Consider the following 20,022-nt stretch of genomic DNA (forward strand, 5'->3'; position numbering starts at 1 on the left):
CTTTAAAAACTATTCCTTGTATTTCCCGCCCCCTCCCGGGATCTATTTTCTTTTGTCCCCATTCCCTTTTTTCCATCATCTGAAGTTGCACGTGTTCTTGGTGACGTCTCATGGCTGGAGCGCTGCTTGGTTCTTCCTGTTGCCCGTGGCCTCCTGGCAGGTGGCTGACCCTGCGGTGGACGAAGAACCGGGGGCCGGCATGTGGGGCGGAGGGGGCGGGGCCTGGAGGAAGAGGTGAGCCGAGGCAGGTGAACGTCAAACCTCCACAGACTGGATCTGGTTCATCTGTGCCCGCATCACCTGGATACTGTTCAGGATTTTTTTCTGGTGACCAGCCAAGGTGACCCCAACCCGGAGAATGTCCCTTTGGGAGAGAAGCACATGTGTTAGGGAAATGCGGGGGTGGAGGGACTCTGTCCAGGTAGAGCTGCCTGGGCTTTTCCAGGGGTTTCCTGCTGGAGAGGGCAAGGGAGGGGGTGAAGGGCCTGGGGGAATGGGTGGGCGCCTGGAGCTGGAGTGAGTGAATGTTGAGATGGGAGGAGCCCGTGATTAGGAATCAGGGCGCCTAGGTGCACGTGTCTCCTCTGCTTCGGGGGAGGAGAAGGGAACCTGCATTTACTAAGTACCCAGTCATTCACTTTATATCTCCTTTCATCTTCCTATCACCCCCCAGTTTACAGAAGAGAAAACTGGGGCTAAGAAGGGTTCTGTGATTTGCCCAAGGTCGCGGCCAGTGGGTGGCAGGAGACCTGGGTGTTGATATGAATGTTGAGTCCGTGTTGGCCGTCTTGCCCCTTGGTCCCCCATATCCCTGCTGGGACACTGTCTATTCCTCACTTTCCAGAGTCCCCCGCGTGGCGGGATGGGTGGGGAGGGGTGCTAACGGCAGTGGGTGGAAGCGTCTGGGCACTTACTCCATCATCATCTGCGACACGACATCGAAGGAGGTGAAGCCGGCATTGGCGAAGCTCTCCTTGTACTGCCCCATCTTGATGGCCTCCAGCCACTCGTCCACTGTGTTAAAGCTGGTGTAGTCGGGGATCGTGCGGTCCAGCAGCGGCAGGTTGATTCTGGGGGTGGGGTGGGCAACGGGGAAGGTCAGGGCGCACGCTGACCTGGGGGTGAAGGTAAGCACTACACTTGCAGGCTACGTGCGTACCTGCACGCGTGCATCCACGTGTGTGAACGCAGGTGAGTGTGTACGTACGTGAGCATTTCTGTGTGAGAGCAGGAGTGAGTTTGAACTCACGTAAATGTGCACACATGTATGTGTGAGTAGGCGAGAGTAAGTGTGTGCAGGACTCACTAGTCTAGGGAAGCCTCTACTGGGACTGTGGAGAGGCTGGACCACAGTGGTGAGGCGGGAGATGCTTCTCCATGCTTCTTCTTTTGAGGAGGAGGGATTTCAGCTGGACTAACTGTGCTGATTATTTGCTGTTTCCTCCCCGGATGCCATTCTGTCCTTCTCTACCATGGTTGTGCTACAGGAAGCTGATCTTGTGCACTGCCTCTCCAAAGTCCAGACAGAGCTGGTGGGGCTAGTGGGAATGACTTCCTGGCAGGCGAGGTGTGAAGTGACCCTCAGGCTAAAAGCTCAGAGTGATTTTTATCCGAAGAATCAGGAGTGGCTGATGCAGGGTCATGGTGAGGAGGGACGGGCAGAGGCAAACACGAAAATCTCTTGCCCCTAAGAACTCGGCAGGTGAAGGACTTGGGCCCAGAGAGTCTCTGGCCACGGCCAGCCCTGGACTCCCGAGGACATCTAGCCGGACGCCCCTCAGAAACCTTGTGTGATCGAGAGTCCTGAAGTGTTAAGAGTGTGCAGGGCCAGGACTGGCCTGTTGAAGCTGCCCGGGCAAGGCAGTGGTGGCTGCAGACATGATGGGGGGCGCCCTGGGACCACTGGGAGAAGGAAAGCTCCGGGATCACTGGAGCTAGCGCACCTCCTGAGCCAGTCTCTCTGATACAAGGATGGCAACCCGAGTGTGGGGCGTGCGTGCATGTGTTTGTGCGGTGAGTATGTACTTCTGAATGTGCGTGCTCAGGGACCTGTGGATGTATGTAGGTGTGAGAGCCTGAGAATGGGTGTCTCGATGTGTGTGAGGTTGTGTGTGAGCGCAAGCGTGAGTGTTTGTGCCCAGCCGTATGTTCACGTACACGTACGGGACTATATTTGTGTGTGTACATGCATGTGTGTGTGAGCCTGGCCAAGTCGAGGAGGTTGCAAATGCGAGTCAGAGGGTCCAGGTTTAAGTGTGGAGGAGGAAACTGAGTGAGGAGTTAATCTATTCACCAAGATTCTGACGATTTCTCTTAAAAGCTGTCCTCTCCGACCATGCTTTCAAAGATGCCTCCTCTACCAGACTGGGCTTCCTTCTCCTTCTCAGGATAGTCTGTGTCCTGCACTCTGCACCCCAAGGTAGCCATCTTTCCAACAAACACTAGTGCTATCCTTCCCCATCCCAATTCAGCTTTACCAGAGGGGGCGGGGCCAGGGCAGAACTGGGAAAAGGGGCGGGACAGGTGGGGCGGTACCCGGAAGAGAGGGGCGCCATGGCTTTGAGGCTGTTAGGGTTGCGGATCATCTTGTCCAGCGTGTTGACGATCTGGCCGAACTTGGGCCGGTGGTTGCGGTCCTTCTGCCAGCAGTCCAGCATGAGCTGGTGCAGCGCGCTTGGGCAGTCCATGGGTGGTGGCAGCCGATAGTCCTGCTCTATGGCATTGATTACCTGGGGACAACACAGGGGCCGGGAGGGGCTGGGTGGGTGAGATAAGAGCATCTGCCCTCTGGCCTGGCCTGTCTTGCCCCCAGTACATGGCAGGACAGACTTGCTTGGTTGCCATGGCAACTACCTCCACTTCCTGGAGGCAGCCCCAGTATGTGCCTCACCTGGGTTCCCACCATCTGTGGCCTCGGTCTGGCCCGGCAGCTGGGTGTTCTGCTCCCCCCACTCACCCACCCAGCACCCTGAGATACCCTCTGCCTCAGGGTCCACCAGGCTGACCCTCCTGTGGGCAACCCCACCTGGCTCTTCTATCAGGGAAAGGAGCCCAAACACCTCTCCAAACTCTCCTGCCCCCAGGGCCAAATTCAGCTTCCCCAGCTTGACTGTAGCTACCTTCCCTGCTCAAGCATTCCCTGTTCTGGCGTTGCTGCAAATCAGAATTCCTCGGATCGACTTTCAAACACCCCATTATTGAACCTCATCGACCTTTCGGATCAACTTTCCTCTCCATGCTCCCCGACACGACCCCTCATCATCCCACTTCTGGGCCTTTGCACAGGCTGTTCTTTCCACTGGAAGCCCTCGCGTCTCCAAGTCCTACTACTGCGTGAGTCCCACCTGTCTGTGAAGACTTCCTGGCTGATCTTGCCCACACTGCCCTTGCTCCAACACCTCCAGGGCTGGACACCTGCCTCCTCCACTTTAGTACCTGATCATACATAGCATCTGATAACTACATCTGGTTCCCAGAATAATTGTCTTGTCTCCCATATGGGTGGTAAACACCTGAGGGGCAGGTATGGTCTCATTCAGGGTTGGCCACAGGTGACAGCATCCTGAAGATTTGCTGGTTTGTGGATGGGTAGGCCTTTCCCACTCCTGAGCCCCCTGGAGAGTCCAGGGTCCCGTGCAGATGTTTGAATCAACCAACATCGGGCTGGGATCTCAGAGACCTTGCTCCCACCCCCTGAGAGACACGCAAAAGGCCAGAAGTTCGGGATCTTCCCCTCCTGTCTGGCTGGCCAGAGAGGCTCTGCCCACCCCCTTGGAGACTTACGTCCTGGTTGGTCATGTCCCAGTAGGGTCGCTCCCCATAGGACATCACCTCCCACATGACGATACCATAGCTCCAGACGTCACTGGCCGAGGTGAACTTCCGGTACTGGATGGCTTCTGGGGCCGTCCAGCGGATGGGGATCTTCCCACCCTGGGGAACAGAATGAGGCGGGTTAATGGGTGGGAGGCTTACCCTCACGCCCTCAGCTCGCAAAGCTCCCCACCCTGTGCCCTGTGCTGCACAATCACACGAAGTATCTTACTGTTCCCCAGACTCATCTTGCTGCTCTGGACCCCCCGGTGTTTGCACATGCCCTTCCCTCTGCATGAAGTGCCTTTTCCCACTCTGCCATCTGGTAACCTCCTTCTCATCCTTGAAGTCCCTCTGCAAATCTTTCCCTAAGTCCCAAAGAGTTGCTCGTGCTTCTCAATCCTACAAGTGTGTGCCATACCTCTCCATCAGGAGGCACCTCTCAACAGACAGCAGTACTCATATCATTTGCCTACTTGCCTGGCTCTATCTGAACCACCTCTGAGCTCTTTGAGGCTAGGGATTGTGTCTTATTCCTTTCTGTTTAAAACTCTTCAACAACCCCAACAGCTTTCGGGAGAGAGTCCTGAGCTTGGGCAGTCAACAGTCTCCGCGATCTGGCCCTGCCTACTTCTCCAGCATGGGTGCCCACCACTTTCCCCGACAGCCTGTGTTTCAGTCACAGCTCCCCGTGAGAATACGGCATCTGACAAACTTTTACTGGCACCTGGCTTTCAGCTCAGCTATCACTCCTTCTTGGCAAGCCTTCCTCTGCCTCCCAAGGCTGGTGTCTAACTCACAGCCCCGTCACTCTGTGGTGCTCTGCACATCTGTGTCCACCAGTCTGTGAGCTCCAAGAGGGCAGAAAACATGGTTTATGTCTCTATGTCTCCATGGCCCAGCACAGCGCTTGGCATGGTCTCCATGGCCCAGCACAGGGCTTGGCATGAGCAAGTGTTGGTGAAAATGTATTGCGAGGAGAGGCAGATATCCGTCCTCCTCCCTGGCCCTGTGACTCCACTGTTCCCTGCCTCCATCTTACCAGGGCGCTGGTGTAGGTGGGGTCTGAGGTATCGTCCTCCAGAAAGCGTGAGAGCCCAAAGTCAGACACCTTGCAGACCAGGTTGCTGTTGACGAGGATGTTGCGGGCAGCCAGGTCACGGTGGACGTAGTTCATGTCTGCCAGGTACTTCATGCCGGCCGCGATGCCCCGCAGCATGCCCACCAGCTGGATGACTGTGAACTGCCCATCATTTTGCTTCGGGAGAAGTGGAGGAAACACAGAGTAAATGGAAGGGCATGAGTCAGATCTCTGGAGCATTCTCAGAATGCGAAACCAGAGCAAGACCCTGCTGCCCTGGCCTGGGCTCTTGGTGGGAAGGACTCAGATGCTCAGAGACCTCAGAGAGGCCCAGGAGAGGCCAGTTTCAGGGTGGTGGAGAGAACATGGACTCTGGAGCTGGTTTGACTCTGGCTCCCCCCTTGCTGGCTGTGCAACCTTGGACATGTGACTTAACCTCTCTGAGTCTCAGTCTCCTCATCTGTGTGTTAAATGGGGATAACTAACACCTACCTTCTAGGGCTGTCAGAGTTCAACAAGAAGGTGCATGGAAGGTGCCTAGCACGTACTAGGTGCTTAATAAATACTTATTAAATAGCATCTAGTCTGATGGCATACTTCTGATTCCTAGTCAGTGCTCTTTGTCTGGCTGGTTGACTGTGATCTCTTGGGGGGCCTAGAAACTTTCCTCTGTTGGCCTTGTGCTCTGAACTCTCTCCCTGTACAGCTCTCGGAAAATCCACATCTGGTAAAAACTCTGGACTCAGGGTCAAGAAACCTTGTTCCAGTCCTGGCTCTCATCTCGACCCTCTGGGTGACACTGGGCAAACTCTACTTCTCTTAGAGCCTCAGTTTTCTCTTGTGCATAATGAGAAGGCTGGCTAAGAGCTTGGAGGGAACAGATTTCAGGTTGTATGCCAACTCTGATCAACTCGCTGTGGTTTCCTGGATTGAGACGGATTCTGAGATTGCTTCTGGGTTTAGTGGGACAGAGTCTGGGATTCATTAGCAATGCCTGGCCTGGGTAAAGGAATGGAAAGTGGCAGCAAGCAAGCCATTCCTGACCTAGATCTTTCCAAGACCCTTTCAGGCTCTGACAGTATAAAGCTATGTCTACCACTCCTTTTCCTGCCCCACCACTCTTGGCTTCCCCTACCCGGAGGAAGGAGTCCAGGGAGCCATTCTCCATAAACTCAGTGATGATCATCACAGGTGTGCTCTTGGTGACAACACCCTCCAGGTGGATGACGTTGGGGTGGTCGAACTGGCCCATGATGGAGGCCTCGCTCAGGAAGTCCCGGCGCTGCTTCTCAGTATAGCCCGACTTGAGCGTCTTGATGGCTACAAAGATCTCTCTCTTGCCTGGCAGCTTCAGGTGGCCGCTGCATACCTCACCAAACTCCCCTGGGACAGACACACCAAAAGAGGCAGGATGTCACTTACCAGGTGGAAGTGCCACCTCCCTGTTCCCTGTAACCTCTGCTCCTGGGACCTGCAGGAGTTTTTCCCCCTCAGTGGTCAGCTCATCCTCCCAGACACAGAACCCCTTTATAGAACGCAAGGGCCCAGAAGAGTCTCAGCCACCTTTGGGAGTAAGAGGAAACCTTTCATGGCCGTCCTGTGGTATTTGGCTGGGTGTAGGTTAAGGATGTAGGGGAACCTGGGGAGATGGAGCGAGGGACCTGGGATGAATGGTGGGAAGGACAAAGCACTAGACTAAGTCCAGAGACCTGGGTTCCAGACTTAGCTCAATCTCTGATGTGATGTGCAAGTTCCTTCCCAGTCCTGTGCCTCAGTTTCCTCATCTGGTGATGAAGTAGTTTTACTGGGCAAACTTTGAGGGCCCTTCCACCTTGGGTATTCTGAGCCTCCTGCCCCACATCCTGCCCTCTATCCCAGGAGTACACACTGGGGTGGTCCCCTGACCCGTGGCTGAGGCCATGGTACCTGAGAGGGTACCAGTCACCTACCTGCTCCGATCACCTGCTCAATTTTGACACAGGAGATGTCAATTTCCTTGGCAAACTCCCGCACTGCCTCATTGGGGTCCTCGTAGGTGAAAGGGTCGATGTAGATCTTCATGCCTGGGGTCACTGGGACAGAAGGCCAGGCTCAGTCATGTGCGCAGACACAAGATGTGGACAGATAGGAAAGTGAGAGCCAGTCCCTCCGTGGAGGGAAGTACACTCCCATGTGGCCCCTGTATGAATGGGGCAAGCCCCTGCATTTCACTTGACCTCTCTGGGTCTCAGTGAGCAGATGGGCACTGAGCTGAGTAGAAGGGTGAGGGGAACAGAGAGGTCAGCAGGGATAGCAAATAGGTTCTAGTTTTTGTTCCAACTCTAACTGATTAATAACGGCTTCCTGGAGCAGCTAAAAGACTGTCAAGATTGATTAACAATGTCTGTTATGAGTGTGGGCATGAAAGGATAGATAGGCTTATCACTCTTGTGATAGACAATCAGGGGGTGCAAAGTAAAGGAAGAGGAAGTCAAGAAGGAAGAGAGAGAATTGGAACAAAAATACAGAAAGAGCAGGCAACAGACCATGTTCTTGGGCTTCTGCTAAGGAGATCTCCCTGCCTTTCAAGGCCTAATTCAAGCCTCCTCTCCCCTCAGGAGACTTCCTGGCTGCCTTAGCCCTCCCAGGCACTGGAAGGGCTGCCTCACAAGGGTCTGAGTACCCATGGCTCCTGGGCCCACCTCTCAGGTCCCCCCGCTAGCCAAGTCTTAAACCTTTCTGGATCTCAAATTCCCTGGTGATCAGTGTGAGGCTGGACATGGGGCACATGAAGTTGATTCCTGATCTGATGTGGATTTTTACTTTTTGATGCAGAAGGGAAGACTGTAACTTGGATGTTAAAGACCCAATTCTGACCCCAGCACTGAGTCAGCAAAATGCTTTGAAGGCAGGGAAAGATGATCTATCCCTCATTCCCCCTCCCAGATAACTAGTCTTCCACTTCCCAGACCATTTGGCCCTCACCCAGCCTGGGCCTCCCTCTGGCTCCCCAGCTCCCTGCCCACATTCTCCCACGGCTTCAGGAGCTGTGACTTTGGAGGCAGCAGCTCTGGGAGTTGGGAGCTGAAGTCCCTGGGCCGTAGCAAGGCTTGGCTGGTTGGTGAGTGAGGCCACAGCCCTGCTCAGTTGCGTGATCTTGGACATGTTGTTGATCGCTCTCAGCCTCTAATTCAGACATTCCAGTAATCTAAGAGCTGGAACCTCTAACACAGGGGTTGGCAAAATGGCCCACTGCCCATTTTGTAATAAAGTATCATAAATAAAGTTTTATTGGAACACGGCCACACACATTCCTTTGCCTGTGGCTGCTTTCACGCTACAGTGGCTGAGTTGAGCAGTTACAACAGAGACCATAAGGCCTGCAGAGCCTAAAATATTTACCGTCTGACCCTTTACAGAAAAGCTTGCCAACCGCTGCTCTAATACATTATTCTTATTTTGGATTATTTGTGTGGGTGTCTGTCTAGCCCTTTAGGTCAGGGTTTTCTTAATTTGGGTCTGTGAACCACTTGGCAGTCCCAGGATGGGTTTGGTGGGGCTGCTGAAATGGAATGCATTTATTATTATTGTCTCTTTGAATTAGAAAAGTAATTTATGCTCCTTATAAATAATTTAAAATTTATGTAAATATATATTGTTGAAAGTAAAAGTTCTCCAAAAATCTATCCCTGAGTATAGATTTTTTTTCTGGATTTTTCTGTCTTATAATTTTATATACACAAATATGCATATTTGTGTTTCTCCGGCCATAGGATCCAAAACTTTTAGCAGACTCAGAGGAGTCTGAGACCCTAAAGAAGTTAAGAACCACCATCTTAGACTGTGGGAGCCTGGGAAGAGGGGGATGGGTGCATGTTTTTTTCTCATTCCTTTCTCCCTGGCATACTGCATAACGCTCTGCACATAACAGACACTCAGTGCCAGACGACAGAATCCAGATGATAGAGATAGAAGACTAATAATACCAGCTTCCACTTTCTTAGCTGTTTGTCTGTGCCCGACACTGTGCCAGGCTCTTTATATGCATAATCGCATCTTCTCCACCCATCAACTCTTGGAGGAAGGGATCATTATTCTCATTTCACATGTGAGAAAACTGCAGCTCAGAGAGGCCAAGTAATCTGCCCAAGGCCACACAGCTAGCAAATGGCACAGCCAGGATTTGAACCCAGGTCTGTCAGAATTGAGCTGAGGGCGGGGGCTCTTAATCAGCATGCTCACTGCCTCTGGAGGAAATCCACCCAGATCTGGTCCATGCGTCCTCCTCCTGGAGTACTCAGCTGTGACTCCTTCCCCAAGTCAGCCCTCCTCAGAGAGGGTGCATCAGCTCCCCGGAGATGCTCTCTTTTTTGCCCAGACTCAGTGTCTGGCCTGTGGTTCTTGGCGACTGACTTTCAGTCTCCCTCCCAATAGAACTGGGGGAAGCCCTTCCTGCTGGGCCAGCTGGGGAGGAAGGACAGGAATGGGTCAGCTCAGGGAGCTAAGGAGAAGCACGGCAGGAGCTCAAAGCCTAGTTGGGAGCTGCCAACCAATCAGATGCCGTCCCAAGCCTTGGTCAGGAGTGCTAGTCAGGAGGGCTCTCTATCCCTTACAGGACAGAGGTGCATGCCTTCACCTGGCATTCCAAGTGCTCCGTGAGGGGCTCCACTTACAGGTCCCTTGTTCCTCTATATGCCAGCACAAGGAATTATTTACCCAGAGGTCCCAGACACAACTCATAATTGCTTGCCTCCGTGATTTTGTTCATGTGGTTCTCTCCACGTGGAACACCCTTTTCCTCCTTTGTGTCCTGATCAAATGCCACCTCCCTTGTGAAGCCTGCCTGGATCCCCCCAGTGGAGGCCAATGCCTTCTTCCCAGGCTCCTGCTGCCATGTCTCCACACCCACTCCCACGGATGTCTGTATGGCTTTTCTACCTTGTATCAGAGCTCCCAGATTCACAGGCCCACAGCCTCCTGCCACCCCTTTCTGGAACACCTTCCTGCCTGTGAGGGCTTGCTTTACCCTCTCTCCCCCAGGGGGACAGAAGCCATGTCTATCTCGTTCTTGCCAAATCCCAGGGCCTGGCACATAGAGGGTGCTCAATAAATGCTTACTGGAAGAATAACATTACTCATTGACGTGCCCTGGTTTTCTCTCTCCACCTGTCTGGGGTAATGAGTGCCTGATGAAAGCTATGAATCTGCTTGTTGGCAAAGTATTCACGTGTATGTGCACATGCCCATAGTCAGCATATAATTTTGGAAAGTTCACAGGCCCTGGAAGCTCTAGGAGTCTGTGAACCCCAAGTTGTGAGCTCTTGCTCTAGAATGTTTTCTCTGGAGTATACGTGAAGGTGGTATAAAGTAGGTGCTTAATAAACGCTTTTGAATGTATGGCTCTGAGCACAGCCATCCCTGCTTTGGTGACCCTTTGGTTTCGCCTCACCATTAATAACACTATTGGCTCACAGTTTAGCATGGATTTACCACATACGAGACCCTTTTCTAGGTACTTTATAGGCATCGACCCAATTAATCCTCCCTAACAATCTTCCCAGGTAAATAGTATTATTAAGCTGAGCTCTACGAAACTGTCAATATTTGACTGCTTCTGACCTACAGAAATGGCAATTTCATTTGGTCCAACATAGTATTATCCCCCCCCATTTTTGATGAAGAAACTGTGGTATAAGAAAGGTTAAATGACCTGTCCAAGGGGACATGGACACAGCTAATAAATGACAGAAGTGTTGTTTGAATCCAGGCTGTAAAATCTACACTTACAACTGCCAGGCTACCAGTTTATTCTGGGTGCTTCCCCAGCCTGTGTCTTGGGATAGAATGTGAGCTCCTTGTGGCCAGAGCCTTGCACAAGGCCTGGCTCCCGGGAGGGGCATTTGCTGAACTGAAGTTGGATGAGGACCCCTGCAGGCAAGAGTCTTCAGAAAATATTGTACTCTTGGATGATTTATGACTGTCAGGGTCGCCCATTGCCATCCTGAACTCGCATGGGAAATTCAGGATGAGGCAAGGAGGATCCAGGCATCCAGAGACCTGGATTTGAATTCTGCATCTGCCAGTAATAATGGTCACAAATAAGCTGTTTTATGGGTTTGAATTCAAGATCAACCACTGTATTGATCTGGCTGTGTGACCTTGGGCAAGTTACTTAACCTCTCTGTGCCTCACTTCTTTCATCTACGAAATGGAGATAATAAATAAACAAATCCCCTACCTTGTAAGGGGGTTGCAAAGATTAAATGAGAATCTTTCTAAAGGGCTTTGTACAGTATTTGGCAAATAGAAAGCACTGAACAATTGTTAACTGTTATCATGAAGAGTTGGCTATTGTTAAATATTATTATTACAAAGCACTTTAAAATCCATTAAATCCTTTAATCCTCATAACTCTGTGAAAGTATCATTCCTACTGCTTCGCATATAAAGATGCCAAGGCTCAGAGAGGTTTGATGGCTTCCCCAAGGTCACCTAGCTGGCCAGCAGCAGAGTATGGCTGAGAAACCAGGTGAGTCCCTCTGGCTCCACATCCAGGCGCCATAGCCCTCGGTACTCATTCAGCACCTGCTGAACGATGGAAAACATGAGCCCGTGAGGGTGACTTCAAGCCATCACACACATACCCGGGCCTCAGCTTCCTCCTCTGTCTCAGCCACAGAGGGCTGCTGGTGGATATGCAATTACAGGGCTGGCAGTGCTTTGAGAAAAAAAACAAAAAAACAAAATCCTGCTCAGATGCAGGGCGTGGGAGCTTGAGCTTGAGAATGTGTTGATCTGTGAACGACACGTTCTATTCTGGGGTCTATTTTGAAAACAAATCCCTGCTGTCACCTGTTTCCTTGTTACTGACTCACTCTCTAAATAGTGAGAGTGCTCCCAAATGGTTCCAGGTGACGGAGCATGTAAGCCTGTCTTATTCTAGCTCAGAAGGGTGTAGGTAGCACAGCGTGGCTAAGTGTGTGTGCTCTGGAGCCAGACACCCTGGGTTTGTACCCTAGTTTTTGCCTTGCACAGCTGTGGGACCTCTCTGTGTCCTGGTTTCCTCATACTCAAAGTGGGAAATTATCAGGATTAAATGAATAAACACACGTTAAGCATTAAAAGAGTTCTTGGCACACAGAACACAATATGTTTAAGCTACATCTACGATCATGATTTTATTACGTGGGGAACAGGATGGGGTGATGGAATGTATGACTTTTATTTTTAACATACAGGTGGATTTTTAGTTCTATGTAGTTAAATTTGTCCACCTTTGTCTTGTGGTCCTTCCATTGCTTTTGTGCTTAGAAGGTGCTTTTCCATCCACATATCAGTTAAATAGTTACCTGAGTTGTCTTCTGGAAATTTTAATGGTTTAATTATTTTTACATTTATGTCTAAAGTGATTTTTAAGCCCAGGAACTTTTACTTCAAGTTAAGTCTTACCCAGAGGCTTAATATCTAGAACTCTTTGGCTTTGCTCTTTCTTGCATACCCTGTATCCAATCCTGCAGCAAATCTGGTGGCTCTACTTTCAAAGTGTGTCAGAATCCAACCCCTTCCCACCACCTCCCCCGTTGTCACCCTGGTCCAGCCACCATCATATCTTCCCTGGATTTTCCCAGCAGCCACCTCACAGTCCCTGTTCTGTCCCTGCCTGGCACAGCCCAGCCCCTTCAGTCCATTCTCCACATGGCAGCCAGAGAAATCCTGTGAAAACTGTAACTCAGAGCACATCAGTCTTTTGCTCAGACCCTTCCAGAGGCTTCTCATTTCACTCAGAATGAAAACCAAGGTCCTCCAACGGTTGATAAGAATCTGTATGTCATGGCCCCTCATACCTCCCGCTCTTGCCCCCTCACTCTGCTCCAGTCACACTAGCTTCCTGGCTGTTTCTGAACCTGCCAGACACGTTCCAGCCTCAGGGCCTTTGCACTGGCTATTCCCTCTGCCTGGGATGCTCTTCCCTCAGGTTCTACACAGTTCGCTCCCCCAGCTCATCTGCACCTTTGTTCAGAGGAAGCCCTCTCACTGAGGCCCACCCCTTCTCCCCTATTTAAAAATGAAGCGCTGACCCCTGCAGCTCCCAATCACCCTGTTCTACTTTGCTTTTTTTCCCCTGGCACTTTTCATCTTCTGATCTACCATACGCTTTACTCATTTACTGCATGTGTTTTAAAAAATTCCCTGTCCCTCCCACTAGGATATAAGTTCCACCAGGGCAGGGATATTTGGTTTGTTTACTTGTGTGTCCCCAGCACCTAGAGCAGGGCCTGACATACATAATGGGCCACAACAAATATGTGACAAATGAAGCAATGTGCTGATGTCCCCCCTTACTTGGTGGCCAACTGAGGAGCCCTGTGGTGCCCCACTGAGCCCATTTGGAATACCTGTTTGCTGAGTGAACCCACATGTCCCCTCCCTGCACAGGTTGTTGGTTCCGCCAGGGTCAGACGGAGCGGAATCTCTGCTCTGCTCTTCTCTCTGATCCGCTCCCCGGGAGGGGCGTCTGCTCTGGGGGTGTGTGGCTCACATGCCCCCAGACCTGGCTGAAGGTGGGATGGGACGGCGCAGGAAATGGAGGCACTGGGCAGGCACAGGAGGGGGCCTCCTGCCTCCCTTCTCTCCCCTCCCAGGACAGAGCCTGGGCTTCTCACCATCTCACTCAACTCCTGTGTTTATACTGCAAGTCTGTACCCAGTGCCTGCTGTGTGCAGGGCTGCCAGCTGGCGCTGGGGAAGCAGTGGTGAGTGTCAGACAATTCCAGGTCCCCACGTGCCCCCAGCGTAATGGTGGGGAGAAAGGAAGCGGCCAGCACCGCGCAGCCAGGTAGGGGGGTGCGGTGAAAGCACAGATGAGGGCACTAAATCCAGGGTGGGGTCAGGGAAGGCTTCTCAGAGGGGTCTGTATATGATGAGGCCGAGGGAGAGGGAGGGACCCAGGTAAAGAGAGGGGAGAGTGCTTCAGGCAGAGGCAGTGGCATGTGCACGTTCGTTTGGGGAACCTCTGGGCATCGGTCTGGCCGCAGCAAGGGTGGAGGCAGTGAAAGAAGGCTGGACAGGTTGCTGGGCACTGACAGTGAGGGCCCGGGGTGCCGGCCCCGCTGGGGTATACATACTGTGGCCACTGGTGTAGTGCTGCAGCTTGTCCGTGTACTCCGAGTCAGCACGCTCAAACCCCCGTCTTCTGGAACGAGAGCAAAGGGCTGGAGCCACCTGGAGGCACCCGGGGAGCTGGGAGCCACAGTAGGTGATAGGGAGAGGGTGGGCAGGCCCTTGAAGCCACCCCCTTGCCAGAGGACGCCCTGCTGGCCCCTGGCCGAGCAGCCTCACCCGCCCGGTCCCACTCAGCTCTTGCCACCTCTCCCACTTCAAGTCCAGGCTCACGATTTCCCCTGTCCCCTCTCCAGCTGAGCCCCTTTCAAAGAGCAAAGTCATCTCTGGCCATGGCCCCCGGCCCCAGAAACTCAGGGGCTTCTGTCCATCTGACCTTATGACCCAGGCTGTTCTTAAGTGGGGAGCTCTAAGGAAGAAGGGAGAGTCTTTGCATTAAGCCCAGCAGAAGTCCAGGAACCGGTCCCATCGCCTGCCTTTGCCTATGCTGTGCCAGCCACTTGGGATGCCCTTTCCTGCACCTCTTCCTGTCTATGTCCTCTCCCCTTCCTTCCAGCCACCTCAGCCAGGCGGGTTTACCCGAGTTCCTCAGCCTGCTTATGGCCCTATTCATGAAGGGGCCTCTACTGGAGCAGAAAGTAGGGTGATAGGTACTTCCTCTCCACCATCCCTGGCTCCCGGCATCCTGCAGTCTTTCCCACCCACGGTTCTGAGACGTCCCTTCATGCTGAAGTATTAGCGTCTCAATGTGCCACCTCCTCGAACAGTGGACTTGTCCAGGGCAATGCTTGACTCAAAGGGATGGACTGCCAACGGTGGCCATTTGGGCAGCGGGAGGCCACCTGTGGGTCTCCAGGCCACCCGAGCCCCTCCTGCCCCCTCTGTTCACAGACACTGTGCAGGGATTGCAGAATGGGCGGACAGCCAGGCCTGGACCCGGCCGGGGGACACCGCCCACCTGTTGCACACGATGGCAATGACGACCACGGCGATGAGGAAGACCAGGCCGGCTGCCGAGGAGCCGATGATGAGCGGCAGCTTCTCCTGGATGCTTGTCTGGTACTCGGCTGGGGGGAAAGCACAGCACAGTGTTCTCAGCCTGGCTCTGGGGGTCATGACCCCTGCATCCCCCACCACGCTGGGTCTCCTTGGATCCCAGGCTCTGGGGGTCATGACCCCTGCATCCCCCACCACACTGGGTCTCCTGGGATCCCAGGTCTGTCCCGCTCCTGGCAGAGCATCTGTCATGCTTGGGTGGAGAACGGGCTGTCACTCCCTCACAGGTAACCTTGGACAAGTCCGTGAACTGCTCCAACTCTCAATTTCTCATCTATGAAATGGGCATAATAATGCCTGCGTCTCCATTTGATATGAAAATCAATAATAATAATTACCTGACACATATACAGAGGCAGTTAAAAGCACAGACTCTGAAGCCGAACTCCTTGGGTCTGAGTCCCAGTGGCGCCACTTCCTGTGTGTGTGATCTCTGGTAAAGTGACTTACCTCTCTATGGCTCAGTTTCCTCATACGTAAAGTGGGAAGAATAATAATTCCCATTTCATGGGATTTTTGGGTAAAGGACTTAGCATAACTTGTAGCACAGTGTGAGCACTCAGTAAATATTAACTATTATTGTTTTTAAGTGTTTTAAGTGTCTGTCATGGTTAAGTATGTTATGCATCTTGTGTGATTCTCAGAATAGTCCTATGACGTACTGCCTATAATTGTCCCATTTAACAGATCAGGAAACTAAGGCTTAGCAAAATTGTGATTTGCTTAAGGTCACACAGTTAGAAAGTAGCCAGTGCCAGCATTTGAACCCAGGTCTGTTTGATCCAAGGCCATGGGCTTAAGTGAGATAATGTGTAAAATGTGCTCAGCATTGGCCCTGGTTCTTGGAAACCATTCGGTGCATTCTCAACGTCATCAACATCTTCATTGTTTAAAATTTTATTATTACTACTTCTCATTGCCTCCGTGACCAGATAGGAGCTTACTGAAGTCAGGGACTAGGTCATTTGTGGGTCCTTAGAACCAACACATATTTGTTGAATTAATAAGGAAAGATCTTGAGACAGTTCCCCAGTCCCCGGGTCAGTGACCCTCATCCAACATGCAAGAGGACCTAGAGAGGTGAAAAACGCTGGCCATGAGGAAGGGGCATTTTCCAGAGGAGCTGAGTACTAGAAGAGATGGTGGAGCTATAAGGGAGGATTTTTGTGATAAGACAAGAATTCAGGGGTCCAGGAGCCTCTGAAATGTTCAACCAGGCAAAGGCTGAGGCCCATGCCCAGTGGTGGAAGCAAATGCTAAGAAGGGATACTGAAGTCTGGTCATAAATATTCTGCTCTGCAGTTTGGCTGGTTGGGGAAAGGGCCCCCAGACTCACAGCAAAGACAACTATGACCTTAACTGCTATTTGGTGAGCACTAAGTATGTGAGATGTAGTGCCAACCCTGTGCTACGGCCGGTACCTTTACCCCGCATCCTGACCCTAGTTTGAGGATGATGATAATGAGTTAGTTATCATCCCCATTTATAGATCAGAAAATTGAGGCTCCGAGTGGTAAGGTGAGTTACTCAGGACCACACAGCTAGAGCTGAATCAGCACTGTCAGGCATTAGAGTCTGCATTCTTTAACTGGGCTGCTTCTCAAAGATTATTAGAGCAGGAAGGGTGCTTAGAGACCATGTGGTCCCAAACTTGGAGACACAAAGCACATGGGCTACAACCTTCCATTCTCTTGCCCAGGGAAGACATTACTAATCCATCCCTGCACTTCTCCCTGCTGAGCTCAGATGTGGCTTCAGAATTCTTCTCAAACCAACTGCAAGTCACTGGAGTAATGTATGGATAAAATGTTTGCTCTCTCAGATGGAATATGATACTTTCATTTTATAGATGAGAAGAAACTGGCCCAGGGAATGGAATTGGCTTGCTCAGAGTGGCTTTGCAAGTTGGGGCTGAGCTCCCAACGGTCCTGGGAAAGGACATGACGGTAACGGAGGAGTCCATATCCTTTCCGGGCCACAGAAACAGTCCTCTATATATGGCTGTGCGGTTTGTACAGTGCACAGAGGTTCTCACCCAGGAGGGAGGGAGAATTGACATCTAGAAGAGGGGGTGCCTTTTCTAATTTGCACAAAGGCACTTTATAGGAGGTGGTCCTTGTTCTGTTTGTAGAGTCAACACCCTCCTCCTGCCCTCTGGACCCTGCTTACCTTCTGTCATGGTCTGGAAGTACATCTTGCCACTGTAGCGCCCGTAGCCCGCCACGGTGCGTGCCCGCACCTGGAAGACATAGATGGCGCCGGCTTTGAGGCCCTGCACAGTGACCGTGTTGGTGGGGCTTTTTATGGCTGTGGCGTTGTACTCACTCAGCTCCTGCCGAGGAACAGAGAAGACAGTTAGTGAGGTTGTAGCCCAGAGTCCACCATCCACTCCTGCCACTTGGGGCAGGTCTGGCTACTGGACAAACATCTGTGGTTCCAAATTCTTCACTCCTTTCCTGTAACAGAATCACATACCCAAACCTTTTGCATATGATTTGCAACACTTCCCACAAAAGACGGCAGAGCATATTTCTTTGCCTCACAGATGCTGAATTTGTTCATGTGACTTGGTTTGGCTGTTGGAATGTTCTAAAGGACGTAATGCAAGTAGAGGCTTTACATGTGCTTGTTGATTTGACCTGGTCTCTTATGCTTCTGCCATCTGCCATGGTGAGGCTTAACGTGGGTAACAGCTGGTTCCAGAAGGAGAAACTTGTGAAGAAGACCTTGACCTAACTCCTAGGCTGAAACAGGGCCACCTCAGTTGACCCACAGACAAAAACCAATGAGCAAGAAAAATAGTCACTTGTTGTTGTAAGCCACTGGATTGCTGGAATTGTTTGTTCTGCAGCATCATCTCAATAACAGCTGACTAATACACATATACTGAGTGGCCACTGTATGCAGACCCTGAAGACTAGACTGTGAGTTCTTAGAGACAGCAGGGAGAGGGCCCAACTTATTCACTTCTGCATCCCTCTTCCTGCCCCATGTCTCTACGGATTAAGTGGACGGACCCCCTTTCAGCCTCAGCACATTTGAGTGAGGCAGGAATTAAGGCCCAGAAAGGGAAAATGATGCTCAAGGTCACATGCATCAGTTGGTGGCTGCTTTGGGACTCAAACTAAGTCTCCTGCATGGAGCTGCCTCTAATACCCATGCCTTTGGATACCCAGGACCTGATGTTCCCTCCTTTGAGAGAGGAGAATGCCAATTCTGACCTGATCACTGCCCAGGGTGACCCGAGGAGTCTGGGACAGGACAAAGATCCAGCTGCTGCAGTGGGAGTGGAAAAGTGCTTGAGTTGATGCAGATGTTTACCAGCCTACATGATGCTTGTTCAGGTGTCTGTCCGCTACCCAGCAAACCCTCCCCAAATACCCTCTTTGCACTAGGCCCTGGTTTGGGCACTAGGGACCCACAGGAGGTAAAGCAGAGGCCCTGGCCTCCTTGGAGAGCTCAGTTCAGTAAAGCAAATGGTGGGGAGATCTTAACCCTTTGAGGATCATGAACCCCTTTGAGAAACCGATGAAAAGCTATGAACCCTTATGTAGAAAAATGCACACCTGATTGTACATGTTAATCCTGTACATGTCCGGGTACGCAGAGCCCTTGAAAACTCTCATGAAATAATTAAATTCAGTGTGAGCAATGTTATTACAGATAATAATTGTAACTACAATCCTATTATGTAATTACACAACTACACTGTAATAATGTAATTACAATGTTATTATAGTGTATAGGTTAAAGGGAACTGGAGCCAGACTTTCTGGGTTCAAATCCTGACTCTATTATTTACTACCTTTGTGACCTTGGGCAAGTTCCTTAACTTCTCTCTGCCTCCTTTTCTTCACCTGTAAAATGGGGATAATAATAATAATAGCTACCTCAAAGGGTTTAGAGAATGAAATGAATTAATACGTATGAAATGCTTACACGGGTAGGGTAAGCGCAGTGAGCCCAGGGGCACGTGACCTGGCCTGGGTGGGGGATATCAGATGACGTCAAGGAAATCTCCCTGGAGACTGGGGGCTGGGGGCAACTGGAATGGAATCTTTTTTTTTTTTTTTTTTTTTTTTGCTGTACGCGGGCCTCTCACTGTTGTGGCCTCTCCCGTTGCGGAGCACAGGCTCCAGACTCGCAGACTCAGCGGCCATGGCTCACGGGCCCAGCCGCTCCGCGGCATGTGGGGTCTTCCCGGACTGGGGCACGAACCGTGTCCCCTGCATCGGCAGGCGGACTCTCAACCACTGCGCCACCAGGGAAGCCCGGAACGGAATCTTAAAGAACAAATAGAAGTCACCCAGGCAAAGAAGCGGGAGGGCGTTCCTGGGAAGGAGCAGCAGGTGCAAAGGCAAGGAGGTGAGAAAGAGCTTGAGATGCGGGGGCGGCAGCGGATAGGCAGTCTCTTCTCCTGAGCCAGATCACCTGCCTACTCCTCCAGGAAGCCTCCTTGACTTCCTCGCCAGATATGCCTCCCCTCCTCTGAGCCCTGGAGCACTTGCTGTCTGGTTTCGGCTATGTCCCATCACCCTAGGCCCATGCTCATCTCACTCCCTTGATTGTAAACTCCGGAGGGAACAGGCTGTGTTTTGTTCCCCTGTACCAAGCATAGGGGCCTGCATGCAAAGTCCTTTGCCAACGGCCACAGGGCAAAGGCCGTACTCCTTAGCCTGGCATTCCAGACTCTCCATGACTTGGCTTTTGCCAGTCTCTCCTGCCACATCCCCAGGGTCCTCCAGGCTCCAGCTATATGCAACTGCTTCCCCATTCCCTAGTAGGGCTGCCAGATTTAGAAAAAACAAAACAAAACAGAATGCTCAGCTAAATCTGAATTTCCGCTCAACAATGAATAATTTTTTAGCATAAGTATGTCCCGTGCGTTCTTTGAGACATACTTATACTAAAAATATATATATATATATATATATATATATATTTTTTTTTTTTTTTTTTTTTTGCGGTATGCGG

At 51.5% G+C, this 20,022-nt stretch overlaps 1 protein-coding gene across 1 annotated transcript in view; it reads right to left on the bottom strand.

The window, feature by feature from the left end:
- Positions 1 to 168: 168 nt before the first annotated feature.
- LOC102997037 (ephrin type-B receptor 2) overlaps positions 169 to 20,022 on the bottom strand; it is a 42,549-nt gene continuing 22,695 nt past the window's right edge. The window contains exons 5-14 of the mRNA XM_028485812.2: positions 17,218 to 17,380; positions 14,951 to 15,059; positions 13,998 to 14,062; positions 6,844 to 6,966; positions 6,030 to 6,277; positions 4,856 to 5,071; positions 3,784 to 3,933; positions 2,536 to 2,729; positions 915 to 1,070; positions 169 to 364 (exon numbers count right to left, since the gene is read on the bottom strand). Coding sequence (XP_028341613.1) covers positions 256 to 364; positions 915 to 1,070; positions 2,536 to 2,729; positions 3,784 to 3,933; positions 4,856 to 5,071; positions 6,030 to 6,277; positions 6,844 to 6,966; positions 13,998 to 14,062; positions 14,951 to 15,059; positions 17,218 to 17,380 — 1,533 coding nt within the window. The 3' untranslated portion in view covers positions 169 to 255. The remainder of the gene's footprint in view (positions 365 to 914; positions 1,071 to 2,535; positions 2,730 to 3,783; positions 3,934 to 4,855; positions 5,072 to 6,029; positions 6,278 to 6,843; positions 6,967 to 13,997; positions 14,063 to 14,950; positions 15,060 to 17,217; positions 17,381 to 20,022) is intronic.

This window comes from Physeter macrocephalus, unplaced genomic scaffold, assembly GCF_002837175.3.
Source record: "Physeter macrocephalus isolate SW-GA unplaced genomic scaffold, ASM283717v5 random_648, whole genome shotgun sequence".
Lineage (NCBI taxonomy): Eukaryota > Metazoa > Chordata > Mammalia > Artiodactyla > Physeteridae > Physeter > Physeter macrocephalus.